This window comes from Ictidomys tridecemlineatus, chromosome 5 (assembly GCF_052094955.1).
Source record: "Ictidomys tridecemlineatus isolate mIctTri1 chromosome 5, mIctTri1.hap1, whole genome shotgun sequence".
In the NCBI taxonomy this organism is placed as follows: Eukaryota; Metazoa; Chordata; class Mammalia; order Rodentia; family Sciuridae; genus Ictidomys; species Ictidomys tridecemlineatus.
The window spans coordinates 36,730,731-36,751,944 of NC_135481.1; the positions used below are offsets into that span (position 1 = coordinate 36,730,731).

The 21,214-nt window shown below is 50.2% G+C and overlaps 1 protein-coding gene across 2 annotated transcripts; it reads right to left on the reverse strand.

Moving 5' to 3' along the window:
• Nucleotides 1-32: 32 nt before the first annotated feature.
• Map1a (microtubule associated protein 1A) lies at nucleotides 33-21,202 on the reverse strand. Of its 2 annotated transcripts, XM_005316486.4 has the most exons (7): nucleotides 20,924-21,201; nucleotides 19,906-20,007; nucleotides 11,046-11,128; nucleotides 10,654-10,794; nucleotides 2,136-10,428; nucleotides 1,767-1,987; nucleotides 33-1,571 (listed from the first exon to the last, which is right to left on the reverse strand). In XM_005316486.4, exons 1-7 carry the CDS (start codon nucleotides 21,159-21,161, stop codon nucleotides 1,416-1,418), a joined length of 9,234 nt encoding a protein of 3,077 aa, XP_005316543.2. In that variant the 5' UTR covers nucleotides 21,162-21,201; the 3' UTR covers nucleotides 33-1,415. The 2 variants fall into 2 exon arrangements, with proteins under 2 accessions (XP_005316543.2, XP_040130137.2); XM_040274203.2 differs by lacking the exon at nucleotides 1,767-1,987 and having other exon boundaries at nucleotides 1,411-1,571; nucleotides 20,924-21,202.
• Nucleotides 21,203-21,214: the final 12 nt, after the last annotated feature.

The following is a 21,214-nucleotide window of genomic DNA, read 5'->3' on the forward strand; positions in this document are numbered from 1 at the left end:
GTCCAAAAAAGCCTAAGCAGCACTACACCATCTGCAATGAACTTGATTTATTGTTAGACTTGGAGGCAGCTCTGTTACAGCAGCTGGGAACTATAGCAGGAAAAGTGCAGGGAGGAGCAGAGCACAGCAGCATGGGGAGGGTGGGTGCTAGGAAGAACACAAGGTGGGCTCATTTTGGTTTTTCAGTCACTTGGCAGAGAAGGTAAGCCCCGATGACTATCAGCGTCTGGATTTCTCAGTCCAGCAGTAGTCTGATGGGGCTGCTCACTGGCTTGCTTGGGGTGAGGTCCTCTCCTGGGGTGGTATTTTCACTTCACTCTGTAGGAGTTAAGCTATAGCTCAGTTTTGTCTCCCTCTTTCCTTCCTCCCTCTCTTTGTCCCCCAAGTCCTCTGGCTTGGTCTCCACCTCCCAGATCCTCTTTCCAAGACTTTGGGTTTGGAGAGGCAGCCAGTGTTCCCATTTCAGCTGCAGAATGGCATAGTGAAATGTTGGGGGAGTCACACATGGCTGGGGTGTCAAATGTTGGGATGTCAGGCAGTGGCTTTTTTTTAACCCATTACACACCAGGCCACAGCAGATGACCACATGCAGAGAAGCCAAGCAGAGGATGAGAAGGTGTCAGGATAATTGGAATGGGGTGACTGAAAACTTCAAAGGGTCAGGGAGTTTGGAAGAATTGGGATTGGGACTGGGGCTCTCCTTGCCCTTTTGTGCTGCCTTGTAGGCCTGGTCTGGGTACAGCCCTAGGATGTGAATGGTATGAAGCAGGGACTGGGAGATAAGTTCCTTTCTCCTCTCACCAGTCTGTTGGTCTAAAGAGCTTCAAGTTTTGGATTGAGACATTCAGATACTGAAGAAGCAGTAGGACAGTGTAGCAGTGGTGTACCCTAAGACCCCTGCTAGAACTCAGACCTTGGCAGCTAAAGGAATGGAAAATGGAGGAAAGGGTGCAGCTCTGGGCACCTCACTGATAGTATCCTATCCCCACATAAATTACTAATGGAAATCCTTCCAGGGATGCTAAATAAATAGAGATAAGGAGGCCCCTGGGATTGGGGATATAATCTCCCTCCATGAGGGAGGAGGTTGCTGAGACCCATCCTCACTCCCCATCCAATACCAAACTTGGCAGTGCTAGGAGAGGGTACCACTCCAGGGTTCTCAGGCATCGGGTGACCTCTTATCCTAATTTTTTGCCCTCCCTCATACTATCCCTGTTACCTTTGGTTTTAAGACCCCTCTCAGAAATTAATGAAGGGAAGGGATAATACCTCCCATTTAGCCCAGACCAAGTCCCCACAGCAAGACACTGCCCACCCCCCAGCTCCATCTCCCACATCCCCAAAGGACTCAGCAGTAGCCATTCTCTAAAGGAGCTGGGGGAGTGGATTCTGGGTAAGGGAGGGAGGTTCTTTCAGAACTCAATCTTGCAGGCTGGGAAGGACTCATCCTGCATGACCACAGTGCTGCTACTAGCCAGGACCAAGACGTTCAGTTGCTGCTGCTGCTCATGAGTCTGCTGGTACCACTCACGAGTCACCTCCGTGTCATGAGTGGGGATCAGAGTCACCTAGGAGGGAGACAAGACATACCTGATGTGAGATCATGAAGGGAACATAGGGGAGAGGTAGGGGCACCTGATGGTCTCAGAAGTAGCCTGCTGCCCAAGAAAGGACCACGTTGTTTTATGAATAGGGACTATGTTCTGCTATTGCCTCTAAGAAGCTTTGAACAGAATACTTCCTTGGCATCTCTTGCTACTCACCTGAAGATTCTCCCCCCACTGAGCCTTGCCCTCCAGCAGGGCATCCAGCACAGCCCGGCTTGGCTCGCCATTGGCAGGGTCATTCCCACTGACCACATAGTAGGATGCACGGACTCGACGGAAGAAATCAAGGTCAGCAGTCTTGCCACTACAATGATTTGGTATATAGGCGAGATCCACGTATACAGGGGAGCCAGAGCCACCCTTGGAACCTAAGGTCACTGTAGAGACAAGCCAGGACATATTGTAGAGGAAAAGTAGTACCCTATTGGCAACCTTCCCCCTCTTTCCCATGGCTGGAGCCTTTGACTAGCCCATACGGAGCCCAAACCCACAATCTCCTCCTTCCTCTTTTCATGATATACTCACTTGGTCCTGCCTTGAGTCCATTGACTAGGCCTTTGGACATGGGGCTATGTCCATCCTTTTCCTCTGCTGGGGTGACCTGGGTTGTAGTGCTGCGTGGTCGAGGGGATACCCGAGATGCACGATCTACAGGCCCTTTACCAGGGGTGGGTGAACGTTTTCCCCGAAGATCCAGACGTCGTGCCGGGGATGCTGGCTTGGCCCGGCCTGGGGCCCGGCGCCCTACTCGCCCCTGAGCCTTCTCCTTTTCTCGAAGCCTCTCTACCCTCCCAGACTCTGAGCTGAGCCCCTCAGGGTCAGCCATGCACACGTCAGGGCGGGGAGGGGATGGGTGGGGGTCTGGCTGGGGAACAGGGGGTGGGTCATGGCCAGGTCTGGGATGGTGAGTTCCACTGACCCCCCCAGCTTTGTCCACAGGTAAGAAGTCCCCATCTTCATCTGAGTCTAGCACTGCTTCAGCTGTGATGGATGGACACTCCTCAGTTTCTGGTGGAACATCAGAATCTGACTGTGAGGAGCCTGAGTCACTGGCTGACGTGGGGGGTGTCTCATCAGCCACAGGGCATGGGCCCCCTGTGGCCCCTGAACCTCCAGCCCGGCGCCGCCCCACTTTTCCTAGCAATTGAGCTTCTTCAGTTGAAGGGTCACTGTCATCTGTGAATGGGGGCAGAGGGGGGTTCAGGAAGGATGGGGAAAGCTCCCCACGGTGTGGCCGGGGATCGGCAGCACATCCCTGAGGCCCAGCCTCAACCTCAGAAGAGACACTGTGGGGTGAGCCAGCAGAACCCTCTCCAGGACACAGGGGCTGCTCAGGAGAGAGCAGTGTGTCAGGCCGAGAGCTTCTCTCAGCTCCCTCAGGCCAGGCCCCTCGTTCCCAAGCAGGACAGGCCTTAGCCTCTTCTTTTTCTGTCTTGGCTGTGGCAGGGCCTGGGGGATTCGGGCTGGTTTCAGTTGGGCCATTGGCTGCACAATCCCCAGTGGGACCCTGGCAGGGGCTCAGCTTCTTGGTGGCTTCCCCTGAGCACTCTAGGCGGCAGGGCAGGGTGCCATCATCCATGTCTCTAGCCAAGCTTGGAGCTGGAGCCCGGGCCAATTCCAGTGAAGCTAGGGGTGCTGGGCTCAGAGGAGTGAGGTCCCAGAGGCTGTGGGCAGCTGGCTCCATTCCTGGGTCCAGCTCTCCTGACCCCTGTTCTGCAGCTTCCAGGCCTGAAGGGAAGCGCTCAGCCACACTTGAAATCACAGGTGTGGTAGCCTCAGAGGAGGAGCCTTCAGACAAGGCTGGCGAGGCAGGTCGTGGCAGACTGGAGAGGAGAGGGGCTCCAGGAGAGCTGGGTGATGGGAGCTGGGGCAGAGAGGAGTCCAAGCTGGGGGCCTTGGTCACTTCCAAGTATTCATCATGCCGGGTTCTGGCTGGGGGTCCTGGAGCCAGAGCCAGAGCTCGGTCCCCAGAGAAGGCAAGAGAGCCACAGGGTGCCGAGCGGGGTTCAGCTGGAGAGGGCAGCTGAGGGGGAGCAGGCTGCAATGAAGAAAAGCCAAAGGCTGAAGCGGGGAAGTCCAGGCTGGGTCGGGCAGGACCCAGGTGTGAGTCCACGGAAGGGCTGGTATGTGCCTGAGTTTCAGGCCACAATGTGGGGGGCCCTGCAGGGGTGGGATGAGGGGGACTTGGGGACTGAGTCTCTTTTTCTGGCTGTTCCCGAGCTCCCTTCTCCAGCTCTGAGTCACTAGTGCTGTCATCCCAGTGACCCTGGACTGATTCTTTGGGGGACGGGGTCCTCCTATCTGGTCTACAGGTTAGAATGTTACCGTTGAGAGGAGGGCTTGGGCCTTTGCTGAGGGGTATAGGGACACGGGGGGGCACTGCAGGTGGAATGAGGCTGGGCTCCACACTAAGCCCTAGCTCAGGCTCCTGCCTGGGGGGCACAGTGGGACCTGCCAGGGCTGCATAGCTAAAGGTTGAAGTGTCAGATTGGAGGTTCTTGGGTGAGACAGGAGAAGAAAGCTCCTTCTCTGCAGATGTGTCTCGGCCAGCAGCCTCCTCTTTGGTTGAGAGGCGTGGGGGCCAATCCCCAGCTGCACCAAGTGGAGGCTCCCTAGTGGGGCATGCAGGGCCAAGTCCAGTAAGCATCATCTGCTCATAGATGTCTGCATACTGAAAGCTTCTCTCATCAGGATAGGGTGTGGGCTCCCTTTGTTCTGGCTCAGTCTGTTCAGTATCCCTGGTGGCATGGCTCTCACTGGCCTCTGGGACCTTTGAGCTACAGGGGCTGCTTTCAGGAGCCCCAGCTCCACTTTCCCCTTCCCTTTCCCCTTCAGCCTTGCGGTAGTCCTTCCCTAGGGGGGAGTATGGTCCTCCTTCCAACTCAGCTGCCCCCTCCTGCACTGCAGCCACTACACTGTCATACTCAGCTGTGCCCCAGGAGAAGGGTGCAGGAGTGTGTGGCTCTGGAGCAGATGTAGGAGGAGCTGGAGCTGGGGAGAGGGGTGCAGGGGGAACGGGTCTATCCTTAGGCACCCACGGTGGGATTTCAGCCAACCATGAGGGGGTGGTGGGTTCATTCCTCATGGGGGGCATGGGCTTAGTCTCTGGAATAGGACTTTCTTGTCCTGGGGCTGAAGGAACCCGCTGTCCAACCATTTCAGGTGGAGAGGTTGGAGGGGAGATGATCTCAAAGGGAGAGCGGGTCAGCTTGTCCTCTTCCTCTGGTGGCAGCCCAACTGGTGACTCAGCAAGCCAGCGCTCCACTTCCAGCCCTTTTTGTGGTGAAGTCTCCTGGAAATCCTTGAAATCTGTGGCCCAGGGACTCCGGGGCGTCTGCTGCAGAGGGGATACTTCCTGTTCATCTGGTCCCTCATCGAGGAAAGTGCTCTCTCGTTCCTCGGTGTACCGTGGGCAGATCCCCTGGCCATCCAGTTCGTGAGGGAACCAGACCTTCCTCTCACAGCTCAGCTCTCTCCAGTATGCGTCCTGTTCAAGTGTCACATCTCTGTCCCTCCAATACCTGACTTCCTGCTCAGGAGATGTGTCTTTCCAAGCTGGTACAGGATCTTTCTGTTTTCCAACTGGCTCCTCTCTGATTGGAGGTGTTTCTTGCCACTCCGGGACCATACCCTGCTCCTTCCAGTACCTGTCTTCCTGCTCTTGGCCCTGTTCCTCCTGCACTGGACTCTCTTCCAGTCCCAGAGCTTTGGTCTTCTCCAGCAGAGTTTCTCCCTTCTGTTCTGCAGCTCTGACCTTTTCTGGAGATTTTTCTTCTACTGTTGTCTCCTTTAGTTTCATGGTTTTATCCTCCTGAACGAAGCTTTCCTGTCCCTGAGTTTTGCCCTTTTCTTCCAAAGCCTTATCTTTCTGTTCAGCAATCTTACTGTCTTGTTCCAGAGCTTCATACTTCTTTCCTAAGGCCCAATATTTTTGTTCTAAGGACTGATCTTTCTTTTCTAAGGCCTTATCCTGTTCCTGGGTCTTGTCTTTCTGTTCAAGAATTCTGTCTGTCTGTTCTAGGGCTTTGCCCTTTGTTTCAGGGACTTTGTCTTCTGGAACCTTGTCTTTATGTTCAGAACCTTGCACTCTTTGTTCTACTGCTTTGTCTTTCTCTTCTCCAATCTTGTCTTTTTGTTCCAAGATCTTGTCTTTTAGTTCCTTGTCTTTTGATTCAAGTGTTTGATCCTTCTGTTCCAGGACCTTGTCTTTTTGTTCTAAGTCACTGTGTTTTTTTTCTTTATCTTTTGATTCTGTGGCCTTGTCCTTCTGTTCTAGGGCTATGTCCTTTTGTTCCAGGGCTGTGACCTTGTCTTTTTCTCCTGGGATCTTGTCCTTCTGTTCCAGGACCTCATCTTGTTGTTCTAAGACTTTGTCTTTTGTCTTCTGCTCTAGCCATGTATCTTTTTGGTCTATGTCTTTGCCTTTTTGCTCCAAATCCTTATCCTGCTGTCCCAAAGCCTTAACCTTTTCTTCCAGAGTCTCACCTTTTTGATGCATGGTCGTATCCCTTTGCTCTACAACAATATCTTTCTGGTGCAGAATTCTGTCCTTTTGATGTAGGATTTCATCCTTTGGCTCGGGTTCTTTGTCTTCCTGCTCTGGGGTTCTGTCTTTCAACCCCAGAACTTTACCTTCCCACTCCATGGCAATGTCTTCCATGGCAGGGCTTGGCAAAGACTCAGGACTCTTGGTGAGGGAGTTATCAGATGTCAGATGTTCACTGGGGCTCGTGATTACCCCAGGTGAATGCTTTCCATCCCCTGACAGTGTAGAGTGAGAGAAGGAGCTGGCAGGTAATTTTCTGTCAGGGCTCTCATCTGTGATATGTGTCTGTGAAGGATATACAGTGGTCCCATCTGTGGAAGGTGACACTGTGGCTACATTGGGCTCTGGAACAGATACAGGAGCTAGATGGTAAGAGGTGTCATCAGCCTGCATTAGAGGTCCCTTTTCAAGGCTTAGATCTCCAAACTGGAGGGTGCCAAGGCTTTCTGGAGAGAGCTGCTTTGAAGAGATATCCAGAGAGGTCTCTTTGCTAGGACTCTCTTCTGAGAGAGAAGGTGACTGTGTGCCTTCTGGAGAAATCTCTGGCCAAATATCTTTATGTAAGTGCTTCTCTGTCAGTCCACAGGGAGATCTGGGAGTAGGCTCTTGTTTGGCAGTATCTGGAGAGACTATACTGAGGACAGACAGAGACTCTGCATCTTCAGGGGAAAGACTTCGATCAGGAATTAGGAGTGTCTCATCTTTCTGAGGTTCACCAGGTTGTTGGAGTGATGTCCTCAATTCTCTGGGAATGGCTTCTGTTCCCAAAATTGGGCCTGGGAGCCCAATTCCTGCCTCCATAGTCTCTCCTGCCTCCATGGATTCAAAGACTATTGCTTTGTCCTGTTCTGGCAATAGCTGAATGGTGCAGCCTGTATGTATCCCAACAATGCTGGCAGGTGCTTCCTGGGCCTGTGGGCTCTTGGGAGGAGGCACCTTTCCCTCTTTCTCTAGTGTTCCCTCTTCAGGCCCTGGCTTGACTGACTCTTTGGCAGCATCTTCCTTGCCCACAACTGGTGTGTGCTTAGTGTCCCCCCATGAGTCATCTTCTTGAAAATCTTGGGGCTCAGACTTATCTTCAACCGGGGACTGATGAAAGGGTGTATGGGTGGCACTGGGTGGGCCAGATGGAGGAGGAGAAGCCATCTTCACTGTACTATCATCTGGGCTGAGGCACCGCTCCTCTATTTCTCCAAGGGCTGGTTCCCCTGGACGTAGGGTATGTCCAGGAGTACCAAACACTGGAGTTCCATATTGACTGTGAAGTTTCTCAGTCATCTCTACATTTGCCCTCTTCTCTTCCTCTTCCACAACTCTCTCCCCAGCCAAACCTCTCCCTACAACCTCTCCTCTTCTCTCTGACTCCCCAGTCACAGAGAAGTCCTCACAGGGTGGTGATTTGAAGCCCTTGTCTTCTTCCAGGGAGGAGGTGGGTGAGATGGTACCTGCCGATGGCACGTAATCCAAGCCCTGAGTAGCTTCAGTGCGGGAGGAGGGGATGCTTGTGACTGTATCAAGTAGCAAGGAACTTTTGCCTGTTTCCTCTGTCTGGGGAGCTGTAAGTGAGGCCACGGACTGGTCCTCAGCCACTGATGTGGCAAAGGAAGAAAGCTTGTCACACTCAGTGATTGAAGTGGCTGAGGATACATGCTCCTCTTCAGCCAAAGGGGCAGCCACCATGTTGGGTGGGTAGGTGAGTTCAGTCTCTGGTGCTCCATAGCCTTTGCTTGAGGTGACAGGAACAGCAATATCAGCAGGCTGGCTGGCTTCAAAGGGACCAGGACCTTCAGGCCCAGGGAGGTCATATGTACTTGTAGGGAATCTGGCTGGAGCTGGGCGTTCCTCCGGTTCATCATGGATCTCTTCATCTGAGATGGTCTGCTCAGTCTCTGAATAACCAGGGATCGTCTCATCCTGAATGTAAGAGACGTGCTCAGTTGCTCCTGCAGGGGTGGCCAGGCTGCTTAGGAATGATGAGGTCTCCCTTTCAGGCACCTTTCCCTGGAGTCCCAATTCCCGGCCCCCAAGAGCCTCCCTGCCCTTTGGGATTACCTTCAAGGCTTCCTGCATATGTTTTTGGTAAAAACCCACAGCCTTTGTCTCTTCCTCTTCTTCTTCATCTGAAGGGTGCACCTCCTCCATTTCTTCTACCTCAGCCTTTTCTATCACATCCTCCTTTACTTCAGGTTCATTTTCCTCTCTGGCTTCTGCTGTCTCTGGAAGCTTCTCTGTTTCCCTCTGCTTCTTTTCCTCCCAGGTATCTTTCTCTTCCTCTGTTTCAGCCCCAGAGTCTGGGCCTCTGTCTTTGCTGCCTTGTTCTTCAGGGAGATCTGAGATAACTTCTTTCTCCTTCATTACCTGCTCCTCTTGTTCCATCCTGGGGGCAGAGAGTTGTGTTCCCTGGATAGCTGTGCTTGGAGGTCCCTCCTCTGTAGTATCTACAAGGAGTGGCTTCTCTCCTAGTCCTATGTCCCTTTGTTCAGCCAGCAAACCTCTCTCCTCACGTTTCATCTCCTCAAAGTCCTGTGTGAGGTCCTCTGGTGAGGACAGGACCATCTCCCTGTGTCCACTGACATTTGGGAGTGGTATAGTCCCCTTCTGCACTGGGGGTGTCCGAGGCTCAGAAGACAGTTCCTTCTCCCCCCGGGAAGCTCGGCTCTTGTCCATCTTGATTCTTCCAGGGGCCTTGGCTTTGTAGAGGGTCTTACGTACCTCAGGGGTAAAGGGCTTCAGGTCTGGTTTGGAAATTTTCTTTGCCTCAGGTTTGGTATCTTTCCTCTTCTCCTCCTTCTTGACATCCTTTTTCTCTTCTTTCCTTCCTTCATCCTTCTTGAGCTCCTTCCTCTCCTTCTTGATCTCTTTTTTCTCCTTGTCTTTTTTCTCTTCTAGCTTTGATATCTTTTCTTTAAGGTGCTTCTTCCCTACCTTGTCCTTGATCAGCTTTCGCTTCTCTGCCTTCAGTACCTCACTTGACTCTGTCCTTACCCTCTCAGGTTTGGCAGGCTTCTCTGGGGGCTTCTCAGATGGCTCTTTTGCCTTCTTCTCTGTCTTGGCTAACTCCTTGGCCAGCTCTGAGCGGGCCTCCTTGGCTCCCTCTTCTGCTACTTCCTCCCGTTTAGCCAGCTTGCTCACAGCTGTCTTGGTAGCAGTTTTAAGGCTCTCTTTGCTGTCAGTCCGCTGTTTGATTTTGCTAGGCTTCAGGTTAGCAGGCACAGCCCCAGCAGCCAGGTCCTTCTGTGTGGCCACCGGGTAGCGAAGAAAGTCCAGGTGCCGAAGCTTTTCCAGGCCCTCCAAGATCTTGTTCTGGGGAGCATTTCCTGGAAAAAGCACACGTACAATCTTCTCAGTAGGGTTGGCTGGTAGCCAGACCACAAGAGCTGTGATAGAGGTCAAGTAGGGCACTGAGATTTCAGCCTCTTTCCCATTGGCCAACACAATGCCTGTCTTGGCTTTACTATTGCCTGCCCACTTTTGCATGAGAAACTGCATTTCCTTGCTGTCCTTGACAGGGTTGAGAACATACATGTCCAGTCGGCCTACACCCATTTTGTGGAAAAGGGTCAGTGGCTCAATAGTGTTGCTGACCACACGGTATAGAGGCTCAGCCTGGATGCCCAAGCGATTTAGGTGCTGAAGAGTGAGGCAGGCCTCCTCAATGCTGCGCTTGGCCTTCCGGGAGGCATCAGGCAGCCTCAGCTTATCGGGCACGTTGAAAAAGACAACTCCAAGCTCAGGGGAGATGAGGTTTTTCACCCAATCACTGTAGCTGCTGGAGCCCTGGGACTGCTCCTCCTCTAGTTCTGCCACTTTGCGCTGCAGAAGTCCATTGATGCCTGGCAGGTTGTCTGCCCCAATGTGAGTGAGCAGCACTGAGTCAATGCGGTCCAGGTGGCGCACCAGCTTCCAGAAGCAGGACTTGCGATCAGAACCGCCATCTACCAGAATGTTGAAACCATTGACAGCAAAGAGGGCAGAGTCCCCTCGGCCACCTGGGAAGATATAGCAGCAAGGCTTGGAGAGTTTGAGGAAGCCCCCTGAAGTGGGGGGTTCAAGCAGGTCAAAGGGGGATGGCACATCCACAGTCTCAGAAACGTACTCGGAGAATTCAGCCACACCATCCATGGTGGGTAGTATGGGTTCAGGGTTTAGCTGGAGATGCAGGGTCTCTTGGGAACTGGACAGTCCCAGGTGGCTCCAATCACCCTCCCCTAAGCACGACACAGTGAGGAAGGCCTGGATTCCAGGGTCTCTATTGCTGAGCAATTGGGCAATCTAGAGGAATGGGAAATAGAAGCTGATCAGATCACTGAGTTTGTCTTAGCCTGACTCATATTTAATTCCTTAATCTTCAGCTCTCTCCAAAAGTGAAATCCTACCTTTCTGTCAGTACTCCTGATAGAAAGGCAATGTGAGACTTTCCCTTTCTTGGATTCCTCCCCACAATTCAAATCCTGTCCCTTATCCCCTTCTTCTTCAATACTCAGACATGAAACTTACCTCTGGGTTGTGAAGGACCTGTGCAAAATTTTCATAGGAGTAGGTACCACTCTGAAGGATGAGGTCTCCCCCAGGCTCTAAATTTTGCCCACTCAAGATCAGTAGTTTGTGAGCCGATGGGCTACTAAGGAGATGATGAACCTGGAATGGAAGGAGGGGAGTGGTCACCGATGTGGGGAAAACAGTGGAAAGCACTGAACATTCTTGCCTCCATCCAGTACTGCAAGGACATGCCAGAAGTGTCCCCTACAACACCTTCAGAGTAGGGCTGGATATTATAAGTCAGCTTAGATGGCAGACAGAGGATTCTTGGCTTAAAGTAGTGGCATTGGAAAGGGTGGATGACATCACTTACAGCGATCCTCTTGGCAAGTCACAGGCCCTGGCCTTACCTCAGAGCTGATGCTGTCTGCACTGGGGTTTACCAGGATGGTGGTCTCTAGGATCTCACTCTGGTGGCAGAGGGTCCTCTGGCCTGAGAGCAGGAGAGGGAAGAATGTACAATCAGAAAATGGGGCTTAGGGGAAAGAGAGAAGCCTGGTTATCCCTTGACTCTGCTGCCTCGTATACAGTTAAATAAGGTCAAGGAACTGGCTATTCCAGCCTTTCCCTTTCAGGGTTTCCATCTCCCCTCTTCCATACTGACTGTCTTCTCCCTCCCTTCATCCGCCACACCCTCTGCTGCCCAAGTCCCCACCCTTCTGCCTGAAACTCAGACAGTTGACAAGAAGCTTTTGTCCCTCTGGAGCACCAAGCTCCTGGTGCTGCCTGGGGAGGGAGGGCTCAGCTGGATAGAGGTCTCTTGGGATGATGATCGTTACTAGCTTTCTCCTCACTAGCTTGCCTTTGCCCTGGGCTTTCATGCCAGCAGAGTGTCTAGAAATAAGAACATGGGAGTTTCTGTGGAGTGTACAGACTCCTAGTCCTCTTTTCCAATCTCCTATCCTAAGCCAGAGCTCCTGTTCCAGAAGACAGAGAAACAAGTGCTATCTCAGCTCAGGGTTTTACAATTCAAAGTGAATACAGGATCTAACTTAAGGTTCTGTTCTCCAGAGCCAGCCAAACCTGCACTCACACGCAAGTACAATCATTTTGTTCCCATGCCCAAAGTTTTCACAGCTTCTTTTTCCACCTCACCTTCATGTCTCTAGGTTCCAGAGAGGCCTGGTTCACTATCGTACAACCCATTCCTTGTGAATAGTTTCTCCTCTCATCCTCGCCCCTCTCCTATGGGCCTTTCTGCCATGCAGATGGGGAGCGAGGGGTTCACAAACAAGAAACACGTAAATGCTGGGTATGGTGGTACACCTCTGTAATCCCAGCAACTCAGAGGCAGAAGCATTGCAAGTTCCATTCCAGTCTCAGCAACTTAGCGAGGCCCTAAGCAACATAGCAAGACCCTGTCTCAAAATAAAAAGTAAAAAAGGATTGGGGATGTAGCGCAGTGGTGAAGCATCCCTGTATTCAATGATACCAAAAAAAGAAAAGAAAGAAATAAAGAAAGACACAAATAAGGAAGGAGAGATTCAGGTGCTCCCCAGACCATGGAGAAAGAAAAAACATCCCCATATCCCCTATTAACTGCCCTTCTCCAGGATCACATGAAACACCAAGCAATGAAGCAAAGGAAGTAGCAGGTTGGACCAATACTAAGAAGGATGCTACTGTTCCCAGCTTCCACCCTTTCTCCCCCACCCTCTTCCCAATTACAGTCACAGGGGAGTTAACCTTACAAGCAGAGAATCCAACAGATGGCCTGGAAAGTGGGCTGTCTGGAGGACACTTGTGGGAGAGCTCATAATCTGCTTCCTAGACCCTCTTCTGTGACCCAACTCTTTTCTTTCTGGGCTCAGACAAGAGGAGCCTGGGGCCAAGGCCTTTGTTAAGAGGAAGAGAAATAATGCTAGGATCAGGAAGATCTGGCAGCACAGAGCTATAAATGCAACTGCAGGGGAAATAAACCATGATTGGTGCCAGAAGACCAAATCCCATACAGGGTGTGTTGGGCCCAAAAGGAGTTCAAGGATTCTCTTCTATAAACTTGGGAATTGAGGGAAACTCTGAGGTCAGTTCAGAGGACAGAGCCATCTCTGAGCAGGCAAGGTTTGGGCAGGTCAGATATCAAGGTACAGCAAGCTGCCAGCCTCAAGTAATTTGGATTTAGAAGAACAATGACTCCCCAAACAAACAAGGTCACATTTTTGAGCTAGATGGGGCAAAAAGAGAAATAACTATGGTGCAAACTGATTTGCTTTTTACCACTCTTCCACACAGCTCCAAAGTCCCCAGTTTATAAACCACAAGACCTCTCTGATCCAGTTCCTGTCCTAGCACAAGACTATTCCTCACTGTACCCCTGGGGAGTGATTCTGACTGTCAGCTCCATGGTTTATATCCTTTGCCCCTCTTTTCAGGTCTGGGGGAAAGCCTATTTCTCTCTTCTACATCCCAGCTCTCCCACTGAAGGGAACCGACTATTTTTTTTTTTTTTCCTTTTTTGGAGAGGATTATTTTGAGGCAGGGGCACTTCACTTGGCCAGTACTAGGGTGCAGGGTGGGCTGCGGGTGTGGAGGCTGAGCAGACAGGAGGGCAGGTGTCTCCGCAGTGAGGCAGAAGGGAAGGGGGGGGTGATCGGGCAGCTGCAGTTTGCCGCAGTGTGTGTGAGTGTGCGCACTGAGCTCAGCCTCCAGCTCCGCCCCCACCCCCCACCCCAGCATGACAAGTCATTTTCTTGGCTGCTTCTGCATGGGGGGTTGGGGTGGGGGGGAACGAAGAGAGGGAGAAGAAACTGGCTCCTCTGTTCAAGAGCCCCCATCTTGGGAAGAAAAGCAGAGATGAGGTGGGGGTGGGGCTGAGACAGGGAACCTGAGGGGTAGAGAGTACCGGGAATGCAGGGCAGCTGCTGGGGAGGCAGCGCTCTCAATCTCTGAAGTGGCCTCTGCGGGGCCACAAAGGTGGTGGTGGGGGTTAAAGCCCCAGTCTCAAAGCAGCCCACAGGGTATGGGGTAGGGGGAACCCTTTGCAAACCGGTTGGTCTGTGAGGAGGCATGTGCCACGTCTTAATGACCCTTTTCTCCCTTCTTTTCCATAGTGTTCCCCACCTTCCCTTACTTGGCAAAAACTCGCTACCCCATTCACCCTCAGCATAGGAGCAGCTAAGCAATCCAGCAGTTGACACCCAGGAACCTTCCCATTAGGTGCATTCCCATAACACCCCTTTTTTTCAGATTCTTCTGCCTCTCACCAAAGACAGCCCCCAAAACCCTCCAGCACCCTAAGCTGCCAGGCAGAGCCAGTGGCACCACCCTCTGCTGCTGCCCCAGGACTGATGTCTCCCACCCCCGCCCAGCTGCAGAGGTGAACTGTCACAGCCCCTGGTCGCCTCTGCCTGCTTCTGGGTCCAGGATGACCCCCATGTTCATCCTCTTTTTCCATTCCCTCAGCTTGCCCAACCCGCTGGGCTAGTTCAAGATGCACCAGATTGCCAGGTATCAGCTCCCTTTCTGTTACCCCCATCCCATCTCCCTATCACAGCACCCTCACTTCTCTGCCATTGCAAGCCCATCGGTTTGGTTCTTACCCTGGGGTGTGGGAGGGAGCCCCTCATGGAGGCGGCAGCTCCGGCCTCAGCCGGCAGCTTCAGGGAAGAGTCTGCGGCACTTGGGGTGGGAGTGGGGGTGGGGGGGCGCTAGAAGGGGAGGGCGGCGCCAGGGCGGGGAAGAGGGGCTGGTCTGTGACGAGGCACTAGAGACTTAACTGTTTCTTTCCCTTCACAATGTCAGTGCTCCATTGCTTCAGTTTGGCTCTAGTGGGCTGCGGAGTTGTCTAACAGTTTAAAGAGCTAGGGTGACATCCTATGGCCCATAGTATTCTTCTTGCCCAACCCTGCTTAGTTAAGAAATACCCTTTCTGCATCAACCTAAAGACCAAAGCCCTATTTGCTAGAGCACAGAGCAGGGATATAGAAGACCCAGGCCACATGGGCCCTCCCCTTTCTCTTAGAAACCATCTGCTGCCTCTTCTCTTAGATGGACCCAGGGAATGAACTTCAGTCCCTGTAGGAGTAGGAGACAAAGAGGCTGGGGGCCCCAACATGAGGGGCAGGTGGGGGATGGGAGATATGCTGAGCTAAACTTTCTTTTGAACCACAGCTATAGACACAAGAGAGAGCAGAAATTAGTTTGTTTTAGGGTGAAGGGTGGTTTGAAATTCTGGAGTGGATATGGTTCCTAGCCTTTTGGGGTGGGGCACAGGGACCCTGAGGCACAAGTCTGTGCCAATGCAGCACAACTAAGCAACCACAAAGGCCCTGATCCTTGGGATTCTTGAGTCATTGGATATAAGGAAGCATCTCTGAAGGGGCAGGGAGATTTCTGCTTTCAGAGAAGGAATTAACAAGGACTAAGGACCACCAGCTCAAGCAAGGTTTTCTTATTATATGCCAGTTATTAATGTAATATAAAGTACTATTTGGATTAAGAAAAAAAAATAATAATTTTCTAAGGTGGTTGGGTCTCTATACCCTTCTTTTCTCTGTACCATTTTGTATCTCTTTGCTGTCTATGTCTTACATTATCTTGATCCTTCTATTGTTGACCCTGTGTCCCTTAGTCTCTACCTCTGTCTTAGATATACTAAAGTATTTCAGAACTCAAAGGAAGGATCTGAAGAGCTCTGCCATTGACTTCCAACAGTGATGCTTAGGCTCTCACACCCTGCCCTCTCCTCATTAACCCTTCCCAGTCCTGGCCAGCTCCTAAGACCTTGGCACAGAGACTTTCTCCCACCCACACCACAGCAAGGGCCCCACCCTTGCCCCTGGCTGCCAAGACTGCTTTTGAAGGTCAGAGAAGCCAAAATAGTCTCTGCTTTCAGCATCCCCCCCCCCCACCAACTGCAGTCAGAGAAGAGGAGGAGCTGAGTCACCAGTACTCCTGGGGGGAGGGGGGGGAGGAGGGAGGAATCCTTGCTCAGATCCGGGGATGCTAAGCAGCAACATGGAAACAGCCCCATTAGGAAAGAAGAGGCCTTCTGCAGAGGTACACAATGCAAACCAGACCAAGTTCAGAGCATCACAAAAGGGAAATACCTCCCTTCTGCAGTTTCATAGCTCTTGTTTCTTCCTACCTGAGCCTTCTATCTCCTTTCTGCTTTCTAGGGCTCTCTGGAGTGTTAGGAGGGAAACTTGAGTAGACATTTGACTTGAGAACAAAATAACATTTCCCAACCCAATGTGGAGCCCACCCTTGTTCTTAGCTGCCATTTCCAAGGGCCACACCTTGGGCACAGGTCCAACTCACAGCAGAGCTTTCCTTCAGCCCTCACCCTCTGAACAGCCACCCACAACAACCAACCCTCAACCTGCTGTGTCCCTAGTTTCTGCTGCAATGCAAAGATGAGATGCCAAAGAAGAGAGACAGGCTACAGCTCAGGCACAAAGTAAGATCAGAGTCCCTAGATTTGAGACCCAACTCCACCATTACTTATCATGCTTTTAAACAAGCTACTTTATTTCTCTCAGAGCTTGCTTCCTGAACTATAAAATGAATGTAATCTTAGTACCATCTTTTAATAATGCTGTAAGGATTGACTGGCATAAAAGAGGAAAAGTGTTATGTTCCTGAAATCTTAAACTTGTAATGTAACTTGCCACTGGAAGTCTGCAAAAGGTCACTTCGGTGATCAGGGAAATTCTAAATCAGAATTTCAGACCAGATGAATCCTGGACTACCCCAAGTTTCCAGGTAAAGCTAGGAATGGAGATGCACTGCAGAATGAAACTTAAGGTTTTATTCATGTTCCAGTTTTCCCATTTCAGACAGCAACATGGACCCCAGGTCCAGGGACCAATTAGCTGTTGTCCTAATTCAGGATGGCTTTCATGTTAGCAGGAGTAACAGAAGTATCCTTTCTAAGCACACTGATGATAACAGAAAGTCAAACAGAAGGTCTCAAATGGGGTCCTCAGTCTGTTTTTTAGTCCTCAAAAATCAATCATCCTTTTTTTTTTCTTTTTCTTTCGGTGTGTGTGTGTGTGTGTGTGTGTGTGTGTGTGTATGTGTATACTGGGGATTGAACCCTGGGGTGCTCTACCGATGAGCTACATCCCCAGGCCTTTATATTTTCTTTTGAAACAGGGTCTTACTAAGTTGCTGAGGGTCTTGCTAAGTTTTTGAAGCTGGCCTTAATCTTGTGATCCTAGAGATGCTGGGATTGTAGGCAGGTACCACCACACCCAGCCAATCCTCCCTTTTCTATAGGTGCTCAGTAAAATTATCATAGTATTATTTAAATTCAGTTTTTCTCTCTTTCTTTCTTTTCTTCTTTCTTTTCCATTTTTCGTTTTTCGAAGTGTTGGGGATTGAACTCAGGGCCTTGTACATGCCAAGCAGATGCTCTATCACTAAGCTATATCCCCAGGCCCAAAGTTATTTTCCATTGTTCTAATAGTTTCTAGGTTTGTGTTAAAATGCTTAGAAGCTGCAGATATTTTTGCCGGAGTTATAAAGAAAAGCCCCAAGTCACTGCTGGTGACTACTTGATGCAAAAACTGCCCTTGAAAACTTTTACCAGGCTTGACCACTAGAAGGAGCTGGGCCACTGGCTATCCTTCAGAAGGTCCCTCATTTCTATGTGTGGGTGGATAAATGTGGAGGGGGTGGTGCCTAGGAATAATTGCACTCTTCCTGTCATCACTGTAGGATACATTTTTTTGTCCCCTTTCTCATCATTTTGGCCCAGGTTAGAGATGGTGTTAGAAATGGTGGTCCAGTCTGTGAGGTAGGCAGAAAAGGGTCAAGTAATAAGGCACTAGCAATTGTCCTTTGCCTCCTCACTCACATGAGGCTGAAGGGAGGGGCAGTGTCTGCAGCTGCTCTGAGCTGACTGTTGTTTGTGGGGACAGCTGAAAGAGGAGCCAGCAGGGGTGGGGCTGTAGCTGTGGCTGTCTTGAGCTCTGTGGGGTTTTTTCCAGGAAATTCTCCACTATTCTCCAGGGAAACAGGCCACTGTGAAAATGTCCAAACCTAAAAAATATCAATATGCTAAAGTAAGCCCTGAGAGTGTATGATCCTAAGCCCCTGGAGGACACCATAGCAAAACTCTTTGATTGAAAAGGTCTAGTAAGTGTTTCTCTATCTGTGATTGAGAATAATTATACAGCTCCCTGTAAGCCTCTTCCCAAGATCCCTTCATCTTAATCTGCAAAAGTGCCTAAGAACTTTGATTTAAGTTCTGATCATTTCTTTTCATTCCAGAAAATAGCTTACTTTCAAGTCTCTGTGGCCAAAGGGACAAGGTAAGAGAATTCTGTGTGAATTATTAATATCAGCAGGTAATCTCCAAACTTAAATTTAGTCATTAATTTCATCCTCTTGCGCTGGAGTTGTAGCTCAGTGGCAGAGTGCTTGCACGCCTGTAATCCCAGTGGCTTGCCTAACATGCGTGAGGCATTGGGTTCAATCCTCAGCACCACATAAAAATAAAAACAAATAAAATAAAGGCATTTTGTCCATATACAACTACAAATTTTTTAAAAAATTTCATCCTCTTTTATCCCTTTATCACCTTGCACTAATGCTTCTAGGAGTAGTAAGTGGTAAAACAGTTGATTCATAGTCATCAGGGAAAAATGGAGGAAGCCATGACATGAATAACTTTAAATAGAAAGTAGTCTCAGTGACAAATGTAAATGTGGGGCCCCTTTTTAAAAGATCATTAAGAATTTCAAGATAGGGACAAACAAGCTGTAGTCCTTCTGACATGGGGTGACAGGAACTGCACAGTTCTCATTCCCATGAAACTGAGGAGGTAGGAAAGGTCATTTTGGACTCAGTCATTGTAAGTTCTGCTTTGCTTTATTCATTACCAAACATTTTAATTAAGCGTTCCAGCCTCTCACAGGGTGCAGTGATGCACGCCTGTAATCCCAGTGGCTGGGGAGGCTGAGACAGGAGGATTGCAAATTCAAAGCCAGCTTCAGCAAAAATGAGGTGCAAAGCAACTCAGTGAGACCCTGTCTCTAAATAAAATACAAAATAGGGATGGGTATTTGCTAAAGTAAGCCCTGAGAGTGTATGATCATATAGCAACCACTGACCACCAGTCAGTGGTTGAGTGCCCCGAGTTCAATCCTCGGTACCAAAAAAAAAAAGTACCAACCTCTCATAAACAAATAAATAGAAGATGGTATCAAAAGAGTAAATGGCTATGGCTAGCTTTACAGGAAGCCAATAACATCAGGAAGATGACAGCCTCACATTTTTTAATTGCTGCAGATATTCCTAAGGTAATGGAGCTTTAGTCATATTAACCTTTTCAGCAGCATCTCTAGAGAAGTTAGTGATCAAGACACAACAAAAACATTTCTGACAGTTAAGAGAAAGAGCAGGAAGAAGAGAGGTGACTATCTACGTTAGAGAATTGAGAATTATCTATACGTGAATTCAGTTACTTGGTGGCATGGATTTTATATTTTATAAAGCTACATGGTCAAGCTTTCAAAATTTACCAATAAGATGATTAGATACCTGGTACTTTTGTAACAGGATGTAAGACTTTCTGTAATCTCCCCTCTGTCATTAAATGATGGTTCTTAAAATATTTTCTCAAACTCATTTCTCAGACCCAGCAGAATGAGAAATCACCTTCTGTAAGCTTTGATCTCAGTCCAAATCTCACACTATAACTGGCTCCTGTAACAATAAATCCAGGAGAACCCATCTTTCCATCTTGGATTTGATGGTTCTTATTAGCCTTTGGCACCAGGATTCTGTCTACTCTGAAGATCTGTTGGTTAGGCCAAAGGCAGAAGTAGAAACCCTGAATCCTGGAGAGTAGACTTTGCTAAGCAAGAGTCTGGAAAGGTGAGTGGGACATTATGGGGTGTCTGTAAAGGGAAGCAGGGATGCAGAACAGGGTATGCAGAAAGGGGAACACAAATGAAAAGAGTGGATTTTTGCATGAGAGTTGATTGATCAGTCAAAATGAATACCTCAACATGGCAACAGCTGTCCACAGACAATTCTCTTTTTGGAGAAATTATGTTCCCCAGGTTCCTTCTACTATCATACCCTGAGTCTGCAAAGTATACTGGGCATGTGGAAATAGCTATGGAGACCTTTGACTTTTCCATCAGGAATCCTCCCTTCTCCCCCACCCACACCTCCCACAATTCCAGTTCTGCCAGGGAGACTGGACCTCTGTGACCAGCCCTCACCCAAAGCACTGAGAAAAATGACACTAGTCCTAACCTTTGACCTCTGAGGAGAAGTGAGCTAGGTGCCGGGTAATGAAGAGTCTCAACTGTTGGTTCAAGTCAAAGGATGATAAGTCAATGTTCCAGGAGAGAATCCCTGTGAGAGAAAAGAAACAAAGAGGGTTCTAGATAGAGTTAGTGGGTAGGACTGCAGGAAGCACTTTCAATCTCACATAAGGGGAAGGAAAAGAGGGGATCAGGACAGCTGCCATGATCAGCTATCTCTAAGGAGGATGATTAGTATCTTTGTCTATCTCCTAACCTGCACCTTTTCTTACCAATGCCAGAGGAGGACAGAGTTTCGATTAAACTCCGTCATTAATGAATTTATAGGTAGCAATTTTCTAGAAAGATTGCCCAGTTCTGGTAAAAGTAGACCCTAAAGGCCCTATACTGTGGACTGCCTTCCTGGTCTTTACATCTTAATCAGATTCTAGAATCTCCCTTCTATCTTTCTATGCCCCTCTCCTTTCCTCCACCCCAGGGTGACTAGCTTCCACCCGCAGGTGGCTCCGCAGCACTGCGCCACAGGCACAGGAGAGGGAGGTGAGGACTGAAGAGCTGATGGTCCCGAAGGTCACTCTCACGTTGGCTGCTGGCATTCAGAGATTTGACATTTGTACGCCGCGTTCAGAAACTTCCCTGTGCGGTTCAGGGACCTAAAGAAGAAACTGAAGGTAGGGACATGGACTTTACAGGGAATGGTGAGGACTTTCAGGACACTGCGGGAGAGGGGTGTGGTGTGACCAGAGGGGCTTTAGGGGCTGCACAGAGTTCCCCCTACTCATGGAGATTGCAGAGTAGCACCGGGTGTGAGGAAAGGATGGGGAAGCAAGCTGTTAGCAGCTTGGAAGGATACGGACACAGGCATGGACGATGCAGGTGACCGGGGCGCGTGTCTCTGAAAGTGCGGACTGGGATGGAGAACGCAGACGTGCGCAATGGGAGATGAATGCAGATGGCGGAGAAGCAAGGGTGGAGGTGCTGCAGGCACAGCCAGGACAGCAGCTCACCTTGTTCAAGGTGGGCCCGCACGGCCCTCAGCTGGCTCTCGGTACCGATATCGCCGATCACGATGAGCAAAGAGTGTTTTCTCAGGTCCCAGCGTGCCGCCGCCACCCCGGCTTCGGTCTCGCACAGCCGCTCCGCAGGGTTCTGAGACAGCGGTGAGCCCGAGCTTCGGAGCTCCAGCCCGGGAGTTGTCTCCATGGCAACGCCGCGAGGCCGCGCCGGCCGGGCCTCGGTCTCCATGGAAACTCCGGTGGAGTGCTTTGCTCTCAGCGTCCGCTGCAGACAGAGTGAGC